At 36.1% G+C, this 19,535-nt stretch overlaps 1 protein-coding gene across 1 annotated transcript in view; it reads right to left on the bottom strand.

The window, feature by feature from the left end:
• LOC150102592 (NF-kappa-B inhibitor cactus-like) overlaps nt 1-19,535 on the bottom strand; it is a 107,739-nt gene that overhangs the window by 47,837 nt on the left and 40,367 nt on the right. Inside the window, exon 4 of the mRNA XM_090399742.1 lies at nt 5,147-5,408. Within this exon, the coding sequence (XP_090255868.1) occupies nt 5,147-5,408 (262 nt within the window). The remainder of the gene's footprint in view (nt 1-5,146; nt 5,409-19,535) is intronic.

Raw genomic sequence — 19,535 nt, 5'->3', positions numbered from 1 at the left:
TTACTTGGAAATATTGATAAATAAAAAAAGCAGTGACAACATAGTTGTAGAAAACACATAAGAGAAATGCAATCAGGAGTAGAAAAACTTTCTCAGTAGAAAAAGGCATAAAAATCTTGACCAAAAATGCTCAAATATGTATAAAACTTTTCTGGCTATACTAATAATTTTGTACATGTGAGAATTAGAGGAATTTCTCTACTGAGTGTTCCAGGTAAGATTTATGCAAGCACACTTGAGAGAAGGTTAAGAAAATTGTGGAAGTGAAGTTTGGAGAAGCTAAAGCTAGATTAAGGCCAAATATGGATGGTCAGGATCAGATTTTCGCTTTAAGACAAACAGTTGAGAAATCATGGGAATATAACAAGGATCTGTATTTAAGTTTTGTAGATCAGGAAAAGGCATATGACAAGATGCCAAGAAAAAAATTGTTTGAAACTCTACAAATCACATGGTGTAAATGGTAATTACATCCATCAGTTCATAGTCTATATATGAGTTATAAGTCAGCAGTTAGAAAAGAAGCAGGTGCAGAAAGATGGTTTGTAAATCAGGTGTAACAGAAGGGTGCACATTATCTCCAATGTTATTAATCAACTGCATGGATCACATCATGAAGGAAAGTGGCATTCAACTTGATATCAGAATTGTAGATGTTAATCTCAGCTCTTTATTATATGCAGATGGTGTATACTCTTGAATAAATCCAGTAGAAGTCTGCAGGATTCTCTAACTAAATTGAATAACTGCTGTAACGAATTTCTAAGACTGTGAAAATAGGCTGGAACACTGAAAACATCAACTGCATATCGTGAATGGAGAACCTATGCAACAAATAAAATATTTCAGCTATTTAGGCAAACATTTTAAATTCAGTCAAGCAACTATTATAGGGACTTCAACTTGGAGACATTGATTGAAAGGAGGAAAGATCACATGATGGAAAGGAAATGGAATTTATACACTTACTGAGATATAATTACTTGAAGCAGAATGTGATCGAGACTGAATCAGGGGTTTGAGAGTGTTGGATCTTGTTATAGAATCAGAAGACCTGTCCATAACACTGCCTCTAATTGGGGAAAGTAATCATGTGGTCTTGACTTGGGAGGTAGCAGAACATGTGGAAATTCTAGTTAAGAAGGGATATATGTGTAACAACAAGGCAGCTGATTATGATACACTTAGGAGGCAGCTTGAAGCAAAACCATGGCATAAAGATCTGCAAGGGAAGGATGTTTAACAATAGCCAAGGGGTTATACAGCGTGAAGTTGCTTCCTCCAGAAGCAACTTCACGCTGTATAACTAAGATCAGAAGGGTAAATCAGGTAGGAGTAAGATGGATGAGTAATGTCATTAAGAAAGAGTAGCAAAAAAGATGGCTATATATATATATAAGAAGATATATATATAAGAAGGATATATATATATAAGAAGAAAAGTGACCTGCATGGTAAGGAAGGCAAAATCAGATCATGAGAAGTTAAGCCAAGCAGGAAAAAGGAAATCCCATAGCTTTTATTGTTATATGGCAAGTGGAAGGAGGAATGACTATGGAAATATAATTTTAATGAATGTAGATGGTAAAGAGAGATTACAGATGCATAGGAAATTGCTGAGCTACTGAGTGCCATTTCACAAGGGTATATCATCCGAGTGAAGATGTTGTTATTGCAGAGGTGATAAGAGCTGATGTGAAAACAGAAGTTGATGAATTGGAAGTACTTAAGATATTGCAAAATCTGAATGCATATACTATGGGATTGGATAGTGGATCGTGCTTTAAGAGAATGCAGGGGAACTGGCGATAACTTTGATTAGGCTATTTAATTTAAGTCTCAGTTCTGGCAAAGTCCCAAGAGAGTGGAAGGAGAGCAAAATAATTCTTTTGTATAAAGGAGGATCTAGTCTGCAGCAGTAAATTATAGACCAATCAGTATCTCAGATGTGGTACTAAAAGTACTGGAAAAGTTGGTCAAAAAAGAGAATTCAGGAATGGGTGGATAAGAATATTATTATTATTATTATTACATGACACCTTCAAGGAGTCCAAAGACTCATCAAGGAAGGACACCTACTCTACAGTTCTCTGTCTCCACTGAAATCCACCAACTACAGCGAACTGCATCATCTACACCAATGCCATCTACTGTCCACCACCCCACTAATATTTTCACAGACAATCACAAACATCCATGCCCAAGGCAGGATTCGAACCCACAGTCTTTTGACTGGAGAGCGGATACGCTGACCACTCAGCCAACCAGGCCAGCAAGCACCATATATAGGAAATTATATAGTATTCTATAAGGGATAGCGCAGCTTAGTAAAGTGTCAGTCATTCCTTAGTAATCTATTAACTTTTTATAATAGAATGACAGCTAAGTTGGATAAAGGGAATGTCTACATGTACTGCTGGATTTTGCAAAATTATTTGACAGTATACTACATGGAACTCTTTTACACTAACTACAACAAATGAGGATGGATATGAAACTAGTGATATGTATAAAAGGATGGCTGATGGACAGATACCCAAAAAAGTAGTATATGGAGGAGCAGAATCCAGGAGAATGGAAGTGATACTAGTGGTGTGCCACAGGGATCTGTGCTTGGACTACGCTGTTTAATTTGTGCATAAATTATATAGGAAATAATTTGAGAGATAATCAATTGTCTGCTGATGATGCAAAGTTGGATAGGATAATAGTTAATCAAGGTGATGTAGGGAGCTTGCAAGGTTATTTAAATAGGCTAGCAGTGTGACATAATGGATGTCAATTTAATGTGGAAGTTATGCATTTTGAGATAAAAAGATTACAAGCTGTGTGCCACATTCAGAGAACTGTACTCCAGGAAATTGATGAAGCCAGGGATTTGGTGGTAGTAGTAGATAGAGTTGAAATTTAGAAGGCATACTGCTAAAGTAGCCAAGGTAGCTCACTGAATTACTTGGTTATTGTAGAAGAACACTAACAAGCAAAGTTAAGGGTGCTATCATTCCTCTTTATAAAGCCTTGATACAACCAAATATGGATTACTATGCTTAGGTCTGGTCAATTGGGTTTCTCGGGGATGAGGAAGTGGTGGAGGGAATCCAGAGGCAAATAACCAAGATGGCGAGTGCTATGTGGAATGCTCCCTATGAGGATAGACTGAGGGTTTGTGGATTGCAAAGTTGGTTGATAAGTGAGAAGGGTATGATAGAAACATTTAAGTCACTTAAAGGATTTTATAGGAATGATGCAATGGAAATGTTTCAGCAACTTGAAGATGCAGAACAAGAGTGTGGTTAGAAAAGGCATGAGGACTAAATTTTTCACTTAGAATGGAGAATGAATGGAATTGGTGTTGCCTGAATCAGATGCGAGTGCTTTGCTGTTAATGGTTTCAAGGAGAGGTATGACAGATATTGTGTTGATAGTTTGGGTCTTCGACAATGAATCTTAAGACTACGGAGGTGCTCATGCAGTAATAAACATGAAAATAAATAACAGAATTGGCTAAGATGGTATGGTAGGAAGTCAATGAATAAAAGAGAAATTAGTCAAACATTAAACTTGACAATATACAAGACAGTGTTCAAGCCAATTTTAACTTACAGATCCGAGTTGGAAATAAAACATTGGATCAAAGACTGGAGAACACAGTTATAAGGTTCTAAGAAACATTAGGAGAATGAACAGATGGCCTCAATAGTAGCATCATATTAAAAAATGAGGACATCAGGAAGGAACTCGATACTGTTAGCATTCAGGAATGTATTAGCAGAGCAAACCTGAGGTTACTGAAACAGAATAAGGAAAGGTTGGTAGAACTTTTTTTTTTTTTTTGTAGGAGAGTAGAAAAAAATCCACAAGAAGACCAAGATTTAGGTGGATTGATACAGTAAGGAAGTACCTTACTGTATTATTTATCCCAGAAAAATGAACTAATACTACAAAAGCTACGAACACTGAAAAATATAATTTCTTGTATATGCCAACACAGTTCTAAAAAATTCCAGTTAACAATGCAACCAGCATTTGAAAAAAAATTATTCTTTACATACTTATTCTGTAAAATTTCTCATGATATGGTACTATGTAACTTATGTTCATTTTTATATGTTTCCCTAAGGAGATTGCACTTAGAAAAATGTCATCATCATCATCAAATTCCAGACATTTACCCTCAAGAGGTGTACAGGATATGATAGTACTACATGAAAAATTTACATCATTACTAACTTCCTACCTACAATTTTCTGCCAAATCAATCTGTTACCTGTCAAAGCTACAACAATGTCAGATCTTAAAAATGTCAATTTTGCCTAATAATTTTGTATTTTTGCAATAACTTAACCATGAGCCTTTGTTAAAATAATGTTGCGTATGACATCATTATGTAACACTTAACTCATGTCCATATATGGCAATTTCAAAAGATGCGAAGTATGATGTCATCATGGTCGAAGTTCAATACATGACTATATATGGAAGTTTCGAGAGATGTGTGCATGCGTACAATGAAAGTCTGGGCCTTTATCAGCAGGATATTCTAGATTGTGAATTAGCTTTAAGGGAAAAAACAGAACTAAGTCTGAATCAGAAGAATTGAAATTGAGAGACTTGTAATGGAATGTGTGTGTGTGGATTAGAGTGTAAATATCCCTTTTTGATTTGATTAAATGGTTTGTGAACAACACATTGGACTGATTCTGTCAATGCACTATCTTGAAAATTTCAAACCTACATAAGATAAAGTTTAGGTGATCAATAATCAAGCCATGACTAATGGTAAAGATTAACATAAGCAGGGAATGCTAACAATATCTGTTTTATCTTTAGTTTAAAATCTTATAATCTCGCACTCAATACATAGTCTAACTGGCGCAGTCGTAAAACAAATAAATTTGTTAGCCTATAGAGTGCAAGACATAAGATCTAGTAGAAGTAAATAAATGGCGGCAGTCGACCATATTCACGAATATTAAGTAAAGAGAATAAAGACATGGTAAAAGAAATACAGAACATTTATAACAATTCTACTAGCATCACAATTATGCATACTTTCATATTCATCTATACTATCATCATGACTCACTATCACATGCTACAGAGTATATCACAAAGTAAAACAAAAATAATCAAAAAAATTACGCACCTTCATAATTCCATGTGCTTAACAATTCTTCAGCTAAACATAAATTATGTAGATAAACAGGATATAAGCATGCAGCTTCCTCTACTTCAACTCTGCTTACTGGAGTTAAAAGAGATCTAACACAGTCCAAATCACCATTTCTGGAAGCTATGTGTAAAGGTGTATTTCCTTGTCGATCCTGGAGATCAAGTGTTGCTCCAACTACAACCAATCTTCGAACAATATTGGATTTCCCTGTTAAGGCAGCTAAATGCAGTGGAGTCTTAAAAAAAAAATAAATAACATCAGCAGTTTTATATTATATTTTATTTATTATTATTTTATATTTATAGCATACTCTGTCAACAGAATTAAAATGTTTATAGAAGCTGCGAAAAATCAATTTTCTATAAAACCAAAACTAAACAGAATGAACTGTAATTAAAGTATGGTAAAATATTTTACTATATACAAAACACTTCATAAAATAATTAACACTATTTCTTCCTAGAAAACAAAGCTAAATAAACTTTAGCTTTATATCATGCAAACACCTGATTCTTGCTTAATGTCAAACTAAATACCATTATATGGTATATGCTAAAGAACATTTACCACTAACTGTATTTCCCACCAAAACTTGTATTACTTTACTTATATATACAAATCATGGTGTTGAGTGTTTCGCAATCATTTTTTGATCCTGGAAACTTGATCCTTGCTCATTCTAAATCCAACTCCATAAAGTATTCTAATATAGCAACGGAGAAGCTACAGAGTTAGCAGATATATAGTTAATGCAGAGATTTAAAATTTCTGTATAATTTTATAATACTACAAAACTGAACTTTTATTTCTTTTTTTACTATTAAAAAGAATTGAATTATTTACAAATACAAGAAAGACATGGAAGTTGTAAAAATGTTTATTAAGTTAATGGAAAAATTAATTTATGTTCTACTGAGTGAACAAAACATGTCAATCCCTTAGAAAGCATTTGTATACCCCACTTAGCAAGTCTATGGTTGAAAAACACTGCCTTAATTTATGGTAATTTATTACAGATAAAACAATACTGTATAAAATTTTATAACAACAAATTCCAGAACTACATAAATAAAGTGAAACATTTAAACGCCATTTCTTAAAAGACTACCTTAACAATGAGGACAATATATTCCAAAGAGATTAATATTAATCTATAATGGAATAAATAAAGATTCCTTAACTCTGAAGCAACATTACCCTTTTATATTTTAATACAGGACATGAGAAATATGAAATCACACAAGATACTGCATAATGTCACAAAAGGTACTCTGCAATCTATTTCTATCTCAAAAAACTTTTTTTTCATAAAATTTAATAGCAAATAAGGATTCTTAAGAAGTTGAGAAACAATGCCTTAATTTACGATAAATCCATTACAGATAAAATAATATTGTATAAAATTTTATAAATTTTATATAGTATTGTATAAAATTAAATTACATTAAATAAAATTAAATTTACATTAAAAAAATAAATAAAATTAAATAACATTAAATTTTATACAGTATTTTATAAAATTTGTTATAACATTTAGACACTATTTTTTGAAAGACAATATATTCCTAAGAGAATCTGTACAAAAAAGTTTTACTATTGAAATTGCATCTTTATTTGAAAATGTCACAACGGGGTTTGTAAATGGATGGATATTATTTAATCGTCCAGCTATTTTAACAAAGTATTACTATATTGGTAGATGTCAACCTAGTTAGTTAAATGGACAGCATATTCACTTTAAAATTTCTCCCACCACAAGGGAAAGGTTTGCAAAAAAAACCTTTAGGTGAGAGATGATTTCTGCTGCTCAGTGATGCCACCACTCTGCTTACCTTAAGAGGACTTGAAAAGTAAAAATGAGATTCCTGAAAGTATTAAAATCAAGATTCTAAAAAATAAGTTGCTTCAGAGTCAGTGCTAGATAACCAGAAGCAAAGCATTACATAGCCTTTAAGGAGAACCTACCAGGGCTTCTAACTTAAATGTCCAACCCTCACCTTTAAATGGATCCATATGGATAGCAAACAAACAAGGATGGGTTGACAATTTGGAACTTAGCCAACAAAACTATATTCTGTATTGGTTTAAAAGCACAACAAAAGATGAAATATCTCAACTGTCACCCAGTTACACAAGTCCATGCTGCTTTTGTGAGGCAACCAAGGCAAATAAAAAGTCAGCTATTGGAATAAACAGCAACTCAATATCAGCAGAAAATGACAAAAATAAAACAAGTATATAACAAATTTTATATCTTATAACATCTTATATAAGAAATATAGGATGTTATATATTTGGGCAAATTTTGTGGGGAATGAGAAATTGGACAATAAGATTTGTGTTTTTACTAAGGAATAAATGGAGGAATTTTTAAATTCATTAGAGAACAGAACAAACAAACAAACAAAAAGTTGAGTTTTACTTAAATAAATATAGAAAAGCATAGGTGTTGATGGTTATTCATAACAGTATTTCACAATATAAACAACACAAGAAAAAGAAACAATAATTAATTTATTAAGCTTTCTAATATTTTGCTGGTTTTCTAACTAGCATTATTAGAGCACAAATTACCACTGTGGTAACTCAATAAAATTGTTATGGAAATAATTCAAACTGTAAGTGAAAAGGAAGAACTAATGCCTACCAAGATGTCCTTCTAGAACCAGATAATGGCAAGGTTAATTTGGAGAAGTTTATGTTAATGTGGTATCAAAATGACTGTTTCCCAAATTAATAGAGCTAAGCTGTTTGATGCTAGAGGAATAATTTATGGCTGATATTGATTCTAAAAAATGTTTTGGGAAAATTTAGCAAAAAGCTAAGAATAATGAAAAAAACTTCTCGGACTTCTGCTCAGAACACAAACTCATCATTACTAATATTCCAACATAAAAATGTGCACAAGTTCACATAGAGAGAAAACAAAGTATAATTCATAAAGTCAAATAAGAGAGAGAAAAGCAATCAAGCACGTGTCCAGCTACCCCAGAGAAAATTAGGTGCGAGTTAGAATGACTGAGAAAATAGCCACCTCTGGGATAGATGAGTATGTGAAGAGCTGGGTACAGTTTTCCAGATTTTGAATCTGGAAAATCAATTTGTATGTTAATGATATTCGGATACAAGTGTTCTCTGTCAGGTTGGCAGGAAAACGACCCAGAGGAAGACCAAGATATAGATGGATTGATACAGTACAAAGTGCCTCAAACGATAGAAATATAAAATCTGATAATATTGGAGTCTTGACAAGTAACAGACTGATTTGGAGGGAAATTGTAGATAGGAAGTTAGTAATGATGTAAAATTTTCATGCAGTACTATCATATCCTGTACACCCCTTGAAGTTACATGTCAGGAATTTGATGATGATATTGGAATGGGTTTAACTAGTGATATGCAGCTGTTTGCAGATGACGCAAAATTGGGGAGAGAAATGTAGAGTCAAGCAGGCCATACAGGATGTCATGGCCTTACAGGGAGAGTTGAATAGATAGAAAGAATGGGCAGGTAAGTGGTACTATCAGTTCAATGTTGAAAAGTGTACACTTGGTGGGGAAACTTTAAAGGAAGTAGAGGAGATGAGAGATCCGGGAGCGGTGGTGAACAAGGACCTGAAATTCAGGGGCCACACTGCACATTGTAAAAACATCATATCAGATAATGGCATTGATGCAGAGGACCCTGACAGGTAGAAATAAAGTTGTGATGCCATTGTATAAGGTCTTGATTTGGCCTCACATTGATTACTGTGTGCAGATTTGGTCACTGAGTTTTGTGAATGTGGAGTACAAGGACAGATTGAGAGATTGTAAGTTGCAAAGCCTTGTGAATAGGAGAAAGAGGGGATGAGGGACATGATTGAGACATATAAGCTAGTCACGGGTTGTTATCAGGTTGACATGGAAGAGATTTTTCATAGAATGGGAGAGGGGATGTAGAACAAGAGGCCATCGCCATAAACTGTACAAGGAGGGTGTGAGCAGAGAAGTGAGGAGCGGGTTCTTTGCATGGAGAGTGGTTGGTGAATGGAATGCATTGCCTGAGCATGTTGTGAATGTAGACACACTGAATCAGTTTAAGGCATGGTACAAAGCTCGTGATTATGACAAACTTAGGAAGCCTTGAAGCAGAACCATGGCATGAGAAGCTACATGGAATGAATGTCATTAGAACATGGAAATGGTCAGGAATTGTTTGAGTAGGTGCAGTATCAGACTGCATACCTAAGTGCAGGAGGATAAACTAAGTAGAAATTAACTGGATGAATAACAACATAAAGGAAAAGCTGCAAAAAAAAATTGTGGAAGGAATATAAACAAAAAGGTGATCAGCATGTGCATGAGTAATAAAAAGCAAAAGCAAGAAGGGTAACAAGTATGATAAAGAAGGCTAAATCAGATTTTGAGAAAAAAAATTAGCTAAATAGACCAATGTCAAAAGAATTTTTTTTTTTTTTTTTTCTATGTAGCAAGTAAGGGAAAGAATGATTATGGAACTTGACTCAGTGCAGATGGTAGGAAAGTAACAGAAGCAGATTTGATGATAATGATTTTATGTTTTTTTTATTGGCACAAGGACAACAAAGTCATACTGCACCATAACAAAGTTCATAGCAGTACACAAGGTGAGACAATCACAAACATCTATGCCTGCAGCAGGATTTGAACCCACAACCTGTTGGTTGGAAAGCAGGTTTGCTAACCACTCGGCCAAACAGACCAGCGACAGAAGCAGAAGAAATAGTTCAGTTACTTTGGGAGGATGATATACAGTGGCAGCTCGTGGCTTGAAATCATGGGGGGTGCTGCAACTTTTGAAATATACACACACACACCAAGTACAGTGTATGTGTTTGGATAAAATATCAAAATTACGGTAAAAATTTTAAAAAAAAATTAAACGTGAAAAAATATTGTTTATTATCGATAAAATTATACAGTTTGGTATAATTCAAAATTACTTAAATAAAATATATTCTTCTTGTTTTGTTTCATGAAAAAATATTCTTTATTATCGATAAAATTATACAGTTTAGTATAATTCAAAATTACTTAAAAATAAAATCCATTCTTCTTGTTTTGTTTCGAGCAAAAAGATCAATAACTTTTTCCTTGATGTTTGTGTCACTGTTGAAGAATTTTTTCTCCATTGAAATCATCACAAGTGCATTTAACCAATCCTGATTCATAGTGCTCCTCAGAAATGTTTTTATTCTCTTTAATGTTGAAAAACAGCGTTCAGGCTCTGATGTAGTCATAGGAATTGTCAAGAGAATTTTTATCAATACAGTAATTTCACTAAGAACACAATCTAAATTATTTTCTGTTATAAATTTTAACAAGTCAATTAATTTACAATAATCATGCATACCTCAAGGGCTCACTTTAGTGAGTACGGGCATGGTAAACCTGAGGTACCAGATGCTGGACCATGTCTTACTTCATGTAATATACATATGTTATATTATTCTGTAGACTGGTCCCTCCCCTTTCTCCTCTCCTTGCTCCTTCCACAGGTTGGTGCGGGAGATGTACAGAAATGTGAAGACAAGTGTTTGGACCTGTCTGAGAAAGACAGCAAGTTTTCAAGTAACAGTTGGCTTGCATCAAGGGTCAGCATTAAGTCCGTTTCTGTTTAACATTGTGATGGAGGTGGTGACGGAGGAGGTGAGAGAAGATGTGCCTTGGACAATATTGTATGCAGATGACATCTTGCTGTGTGCAGATTCAAGAGAAGAAGCAGGAACTAAACTGGAAAGATGGGGAAAAGTAATGGAAGAGAGAGAGGTATGAGACTGAGCAAAAGTAAGACAGAGTATATGTGTTGCAGAGTGGGTGGTGGCCAGGCGACAGATCTGGAGTTGGAAGGAAATGTCATCAGGAAGGTGAGGGACTTTAGATACTTAGGTTCAACAGTGGAAGAAGATGGAGGAGCTGAGAAGGAAATGGGATGCAGGATACAAGCGGGTTGGAGAAACTGGAGGGAGAAGGCTGGAGTGTTATGTGATAAGCGGGTGCCGATCAATCTGAAAGGCAAAATCTATAGGATAGTAGTGAGTCCAGCTATGACGTATGCTATAGAAACTGTGGTCCTGAGGAAAAATAACATCAGCAGGATGAAAGTAGTAGAGATGAGAATGCTTAGGTAGATGTGCGGTGTGACCAGAAAGGTCGTCTGAGAAATGACTATGTGAGGGGGACAGTGAAAGTTACAAACTTAGGAGCGAAGATACAGGAGGCAAGGTTGAGATGGTTTGGTCATGTGATGAGGAGGGAGGACGAATATGTGGGAAGAAGGGTCATGCAGATGGATGTGCAAGGAAGGAGGAAGTGTGGGCAATGAAAAAAGAGATGGAGTGAGCTGGTAGAAGAGGACTTGAGGATGAAGAACTTGGATGTGGTGATGGTTACAGCCGAAGACAGGAGGATGTGGAGGACTCTCATCATCAACAGTGACCCCACTTAAATGGGAGAAGCTGCAGAAGAAGAAGATGCATGCCGGGTCTACTGTAGAATACTCGAAGTTCAGTTTCAGGTTTTTCTTTGCTGATCATGGGATATGCTTCAATGGTCAATTTTATCTTAAAATTAGCTAATTTATCCTTGTTAAATAAGTAAATAAAAAATAACTAAGATGGAGTAAACACGATAAGCACTACGAACACGCTACTACTGGCGCAAACTGCATATAAACAACAGTGGAACTGCGCAACGAATTACGATAATAGCTCGCATCTCACTATGACGTAGCAATATGACACTGTGGCAAACACAGTGCTGCTAATGTCCTTCACCCTCCTAAGTGCTACAAGATGGATTTTTATTATTTTTTATACAAAATAAGAGAATTGTATAAGATTGTTGATGATAAAATTAAATATTACAAGCAAATATAAATAAATTAATAAATATATTTATATATCAAGAAAAACTGGGGGTGCTGCAGTTCCGCAGTGCCTATGTACGAGCCACCCCTGATGATATATCCTTGTTGGTTTCCAGTCAGTGAAATCATGTGTGCCTAACAAAATTATGATTTTATAAATTTCATAATTATAGCATACTACATCTATAATAAGCAACAAGAGAAAAAAGCACTCATTACTATCAGTATTTATTTATTCTTTAGCTGTTGTAACCATTCATAATTCATCCAATTAAAGTTTTTATTGATTTATCATCATCAAATTCCTGACATGTACCCTCAAGGGGTGTACAGGATATGATAGCACTACATTAAAAATTTACATCATTACTAACCTCCTATCTACAATTTTCCTCCAAATAATTCTGTTATTTGTCAAGACACCCCCAACATTATCAGATCTTATATTTCTATCGTCAAAGGCACTTTGTACCATATCAATCCACCTATATCTTGGTCTTCCTCTGGGTCAATTTTCCTGCCAACCTGGCAGAGAACACTTGTTTTGCTAATCTTTCCTCGCCCATTCTGTTTAAGTGACCACCTGAGATTAGCTCTGCTAACACATTCCAGGATGCTGACAATGTCAAGTTCTTTCCTAATATCCTCATTTTTAATATCATATTGCCATTTATGCCATCTGTTCACGCCTCTAATCTTTCTCAGGACTCTCATATCTGCGGTTTCTAGTCTTTGGTCAAGTGTTTTACTTCTGACCCGGCTCTCATATCCATAAGTTAAAACTGGTTTGAACACTGTCTTGTATACAGCTAATTTAGTGTTCCGACTAATTTCTCTCTTATTCCATATGAATTTATTCAATTGACTGCCTACCATACCAGCTTTGTTGATTCTGCTGTCTATTTCCATATTTAATTTAGCGTCTTCAGTAAAAGTCGTGCCTAAGTAGCTGAAATATTTTACTTGTTCCACAGGTTCCCCATTCACAACACAGTTGACATTTTCAACAATTCTAACTATTTTCATTGTCTTTGTATTTTTAATGCTGACCTTCATACCATATCTATTACAACAGTTATTCAATTTAGTCAGGGAATCTTGGAAACTTGTAGTGGATTTATTTAGAAGTATAACATTGTCTGCATAAACCAAAGGGCTGACATTAATATCTCCAATTCTGATATCATGTTTAATACCACTTTCCTTCATAATGTGATCCATATAGATAATGAATAACAGAGAGGATAATGTACATCCTTGTCTCACACCAGATTTAACATTAAACCATCTTTCTGTACTTCCTTCAATTCTAACTGCTGACTTATAACTCAAATAAAGACTAACTATTGCTTGATATAATGCCCCATTGACACCATATAACTGTAGCATATTGAATAGCTTCTCTCTTGGCACCATGTCATACGCCTTTTCCAAATCGACAAAACTTAAATACAGATCTCTGTTATATTCCCATGCTTTCTCGACTATTTGTCGTAAAGTGAAGATCTGATCCTGACAGCCTCTATTTGGCCTGAATCCAGCTTGTTCTTCACCAAGCTTTTCTTCCACAATTTTTCTCAACCATTTCTCAAGTATACTTGCATAGATCTTGCCAGGAACACTCAGTAGGGAAATACCTCTGTAATTCTCGCATTCAGTTTTATTTCCCTTTTTATATATGGGTACTATGAGAGCTCTACTCCAATCATCGGGAATTCGTCCCTCTGTCCAGGCTTTCTGAACCATTCAGTGCAGCAACTGTAAGACTCTTATACCACCATACATCAGCATTTCTGGTCGAATATCATCTAATCCTGCTGCCTTTCCACATTTCAAACCTTTGATGGCTTTTTCTACTTCAAGTATGGATATGTATTCTTGACTGCATGCCTGGTCAGTGTTTTTTACCACTGTGCTGTCGTCACTGCTTGTTTCATTTAGCAGTTTTTCAAAGTAATTACTCTACTTCCAGGATATCTTTTTCTCCCATTTTCATGTCACCTTTATGATCTCTAACTCCTTTTGCAGCACTCTTTCCTCCATTTCTAAGCTTCTTCAACAACCTCCAGAATATCTTACCACCTTCTTGATATTTATTTTCTATGTTCTTGCCAAAGTCCTCCCATGACTTTTGTTTAGCTAGTTTTAAACAGTGTCTCGCTTTCTTACATTTGTCTCTGTATTCTCTAAAAGCAAAAATTGACTTATTTGCCAGGAACTTTTGATATGCTTTCTTCTTTTCCTTCACTGCCTCTTTAACTTCCTGTGTCCACCATGGAGTTTTGATTTTTCTATCCTTGCAGACAACCTCACCACACGCCTCTCTGGCTGAATCAATCAGGGTTTTCTTCAAGGCTTGCCACTGAATCTCCAAGGTTTGATTCCTGTTCTCAAACTCTTTCATTTTTTTTTCAATAATCTTTGTGTATTTTAGTCTACAGTTCACATCTGAGAGCTGCTCAACTTTTATTCGCTTTAAAACTTTCTTACATGTTATTCTTTTCAATATGATATTCAATTTTATCCTGCTCAGGACTAAATAGTGATTGCTTCCAATTTCAAATCCTCCGTACATTCTAGTGTCCTGCACCAGGAAGAAAACATCACTATCAACAATAACATAATCAATGAGACTTTCTTATTCCTTGCCTCTTCTCTCCATGTGAATTTGTGCACATTTTTATGTTGGAACATGGTGTTAGTAGTAACCAGTTCCATGTCCTGAGCAGAAATCCAACAAGTATTTGCCATTATTATTAGCTTTGCTCTTTTCTCCAAATTTTCCCAAAATATTTTTGTATATACGACAATCATTTCCTACTCTGCTATTTAGATCCTCAACAAGGACCAACTTTTCCTTTTTCATTGTGTCAGTTGCTTTTTCTAAAGCATCAAAAAATTCCTCCGCTTCTACATTAGTAGAAGCTTCTGTGGGACCATAGGCACAAATAAGTCTCATTGTCCAGTTCCCCATTCTGATATTTGCCCACATCACTCTACTTGAGACTGCCTGCCATTCAAGAAGATTAGCCTCGTATTTTGTGTTGAATACTATGGCTACTCCTTTTTTTCCTTGATTGTCATTTCCTGAATATAGTATTTTGTATTTATTGCTCAGAAAGATCTCACCAGTTTGTCTTTTTTTGTTTCAGTCAACCCCTATTATGTCGATCTGGTACTTATCTAATTCTTCAGCTAGCTCCATTTCTTTGCCATTCAGGCTTCTTATGTTGATAGTACCGATCTTTAACTCTGGTGATGTTGAGTTGGGGTGTGCTTTCAGATTTGCTTCAGTACCTGACTTTTTGCTGTTCGCCCTGATTCCCTGGCGAAAACAACGGGGGCCTTGTTTAACCAGGCGACGCCCCAGCCGGCATGAAATTTTGTCATGTTGGACCATCATTTTCTATATTGGTTTAAGCCAATAAGAATACAATTTGGTCGGCTAAATCCCAAATTGCTAGCCCATCCTCGTTCGTTCAGTATCCAGGTAGATACCCAACAGGGTGCACCACGAGAAGGTGAGGACTGGACATTAGGTCGGAAGCCCTGGTCGGTTCTCTGCATTCCTTTAAAGGCTATGTGGAGGTCTCCTCTCAGTTATACAGCTTTGACCCCTTAAGCACTCCTTATTGATTTATTTGTGTAATAAAAAAGTTGCCTTGAGAAATGGATAGAAAGCACCTCTGCAATGATTTTATATAATAATGGTATATGAAATTTTATATACAAGGTATATGCCAATGTTAAACTGATGGGTACAGTTCCTGTTCTTATTCTTTTCTATTTTCCCCCCCGTTTACATTTATGAGAATACAATTCAAAATCCTTATATGACATTTCCCACATATGAAATTTTGAAATGCAGATTTATTTTGTATAAAGCTTCATAATTTTGATTTCACCTTTTTAATGCAGGTGATTCCCATAAACAAGATCCCCCCTTGAAAATAAACTCCAAAAACTAAAAGCCCTTTCTTTCTTGGAGTAAAAGAATAAAAGGACTGAACATGAGACTGTCAAAAATTCTTAGAATAATTTACCTTTATTTTGAAATAGGTTTTCAGGAAATTGTACTGCAGTCATGTATTTATATGTTATGCTGGATATTATTTTTACTCTTCACCAGTACTCCCTCTTCTCCAAATGGTACCTTATTTATAAAAATATTCTATCCTGCATTACTTCTCTACACTTTTGCCATCGATGAGGTTACTTCTCATGAAAGAAAACATACAAGCAGGCAAGAGGATGGTGTAGGTTCTCCCCTCTCATTCCCCAATTTCTACATGGAGTTCTGAAAAACATGCCATTGGCAGTGCCCCAACTTTAGCCTTTTATCTGGTTTTCAGTTATAATGATAATGTGTTTATTCTCGATTTAATCTCACACTCCAGACACATTCCTCCTCTACCTCCAATTCACCATGGAAAAAGAAAATAACGGTGCAGCCTGTTCAGATTTAATAATACATCTTAATAGCAACCTTTATTTTGCAATATACAAAAAACATACTCAGGAGACACAGTCACTAATCCTCTCACACACACACACTTCCCTCAGGCTATCAGTATCCTGTTATCAACACCTATAAGTCAGTACACACACACTTTTCACTACTTAACCCAAGCTCTAAAGAACAAAATACAAACTGCTAGAGTAACCCCTTCTTAAATAATGGGTATAAATGGAAAACAGAATTTTCAATCAGAATGTACCTGACAGAAAAAAAATATAAGGCCATAAGCACTCTTAACATAAAAGCAACACACACACACACACACACACACACACACACACACACACACACACACACACACACACACACACACACACACACACACACACACACACACACAAAAAGAGTGGTCTGAAAAGTTCTCGGCCTAATAATGAAAAAATGAATTTATAATTTCAAAATTATTTTTATTTTTCAACATAATCTCATTTAAGTAATATTTAAGGAATTGACAGCGTATACTAGAAATATAGATTAAATAAACTTTAATTTATACTTTCCGATATTTCGGCGAACGTCACGTTGCCATCTTCTTGGGAACTTACTACTAAGACACGTGCACACAAGTACTAATAACAGCAAATGAGACTAAAGCTAGGAAGCTAGCGTTTTCCTAAAGTCCTGATGGTGCCCTCTGGTGGGCTATATTGGTAGTTCTTGGCCTTTGGGCTGAAGTTCTTCTGATACACGTTTCCCAAATTTGGGGCAGTCTCATGCATCTAAATTTGTTGAGGTTTGGCATGTTCCTAAGGGCCGAGGCTGATTCCATGAAGTCTTTCATACTTGAACTTGCTGCGGTGTATTACTGTGGCTTTCTTCCATCTTATTCTGTGGCGAGTATCCAGAGCGTGGTCTGCAAGCCCAGAGTGGCTGTACTGGTGAAATCGGATGTAATCCTTGTGTTCTGAGATTCTGATATTTGCTGTCCTGCCTGTTTGGCCAAAGTAGGACAGTTTACAGCTGCAAGGGACCTGGTATACACCAGGTAGGTCTAGGGGGAGTGGTTGGTCTTTGGTGGAGCGGATAAGGGATGCCAGTTTTCTATGTGGTCTGTAACAAGTGGTCAAGTCATGTTTTTTTAGGATTTTATTGATTTTTTCCGAGGTGCCTCGGATTTAGGGAATGGTGATGGATTTAGAGATATGCGGGGGGATCTAGAGTTATAGGTTTTAGTCTGTTAGTAATCTCCACAGGCCAAGAAGTGACCTTCTTAAGGAGCCTATGGAGTTTTCTAATTTGTGAGTTGGTGGGATTGTAATCAATGGGGAGGTAAGTGGAACGATCTAATAATAAAGCCTTGAGCTTACCTGTGTAGTCTTTAAGATTGAGTACCACAGTGGCGTTCCCCTTATCCGCTTTGGTGATCACTATTTTTTTTGTTTCTCTTCAGGGGGCACCATCAGGACTTTAGGAAAACGCTAGCTTCAGTCTCATTTGCTGTTATTAGTACTTGTGTGCACGTGTCTTAGTAGTAAGTTCCCAAGAAGATGGCAACGTGACGTTCGCCGAAATATCGGAAAGTATAAATTAAAGTTTATTTAATCTATATTTCTAGTATACGCTGTCAATTCCTTAAATATTAGTTATCATGTTTAACCAGCGTATAAGCCTCTCAACAAGAATAATGATCATCCACGGAGATCTCTTCGCACGCAAGGCCCGCCATTACGGCAAACTGAAGCTGAAATTATCCAGACAACTTAACCGTCTGGCATTCCTAAAACGCTGCCGGGATAATCATGTCATCCCGAACTGTGTGAAATTTAAACACCGCTTCATCTCACAGAAAGCTCTCCGTATTTACAACCGCGCTAGCCAGGCATTACTTCGGGAGCAAATTACCGCTACACGCGGTTCCCTAGTTGACATAAACAGAGCTATTTCAACGCTAGAAAATGAGCTTTCACTTACGCTGAATCACGAGCTTTGGTCGATCCTACATGACGTCTCGTGTACGGCAGCTAAAAAAGAATTTGAACGAGTACGGAGCCGACATATCAACAAGTTTGATAAATTAATAAAGAACTCGGCGTCCAAACCTAAACTACAAACCAACACTGTTGTTAACCTTTCATCAGCTACCTTAAAGCCAGAAGCACTCCACGCTCTGTCACGTGGTCACAACTTCGCCATTGCTCCTAAGAAATTACCGGCCGAGGAATTAATGATCCAAATTGAACGCGGGATTCGCCAACTTCCAAACCACATCGCCAACGATATTAGATTGGATGTAGCCTGTGTTCTCAATAAAGCAAAACCTCCAAAATCCAACATATCCATTAGTGAATACAAGGCACTACAAGAATTGAAGAAAAACAAAAAAATAGTGATCAGCAAAGCGGATAAGGGGCACGCCACTGTGGTACTCAATCTTAAAGACTACACAGGTAAGCTCAAGGCTTTATTATTAGATCGTTCCACTTACCTCCCCATTGATTACAATCCCACCAACTGACAAATTAGAAAACTCCATAGGCTCCTTAAGAAGGTCACTTCTTGGCCTGTGGAGATTACTAACAGACTAAAACCCTATAACTCTAGATCCCCCCGCATATATGGGCTCCCAAAAATACACAAAGAAAATGTGCCATTACGTCCCATAGTGGATGGCATTGATTCCCCCACTTACAAACTAGCCAAGCATTTAGCCAAAGCGCTCTCACACTATACTGGCAATACACCATCACACATAAAAAACTCAGCCCACTTCAAAGCCAGTATAGAAAACCTTACACTCCAACATAATGACATAATGGTCAGTTTTGATGTCTCCTCCCTATTCACGAATGTCCCCCTCAAAGAAACCTTAGAGCTAATCCAAGCTAAATTTCCTCCCGATATCTCAGCCCTATTTCAGTTTACAATGAACTCAGGCTATTTCGTTTGGCAGGAAAAATTCTACAAACAGATAGAGGGGACAGCCATGGGTTCACCACTTTCCCCACCCTTGGCCAA

This window comes from Typopeltis vanoorti, chromosome 10 (genome assembly GCF_054136105.1).
Source record: "Typopeltis vanoorti isolate ZY-2024b chromosome 10, IOZ_Tvanoo_1.0, whole genome shotgun sequence".
NCBI classification, from domain to species: domain Eukaryota; kingdom Metazoa; phylum Arthropoda; class Arachnida; order Uropygi; family Thelyphonidae; genus Typopeltis; species Typopeltis vanoorti.
Note: the sequence above shows the minus strand (reverse complement) of the source record. Positions and strands in the feature narration are given on the sequence as shown.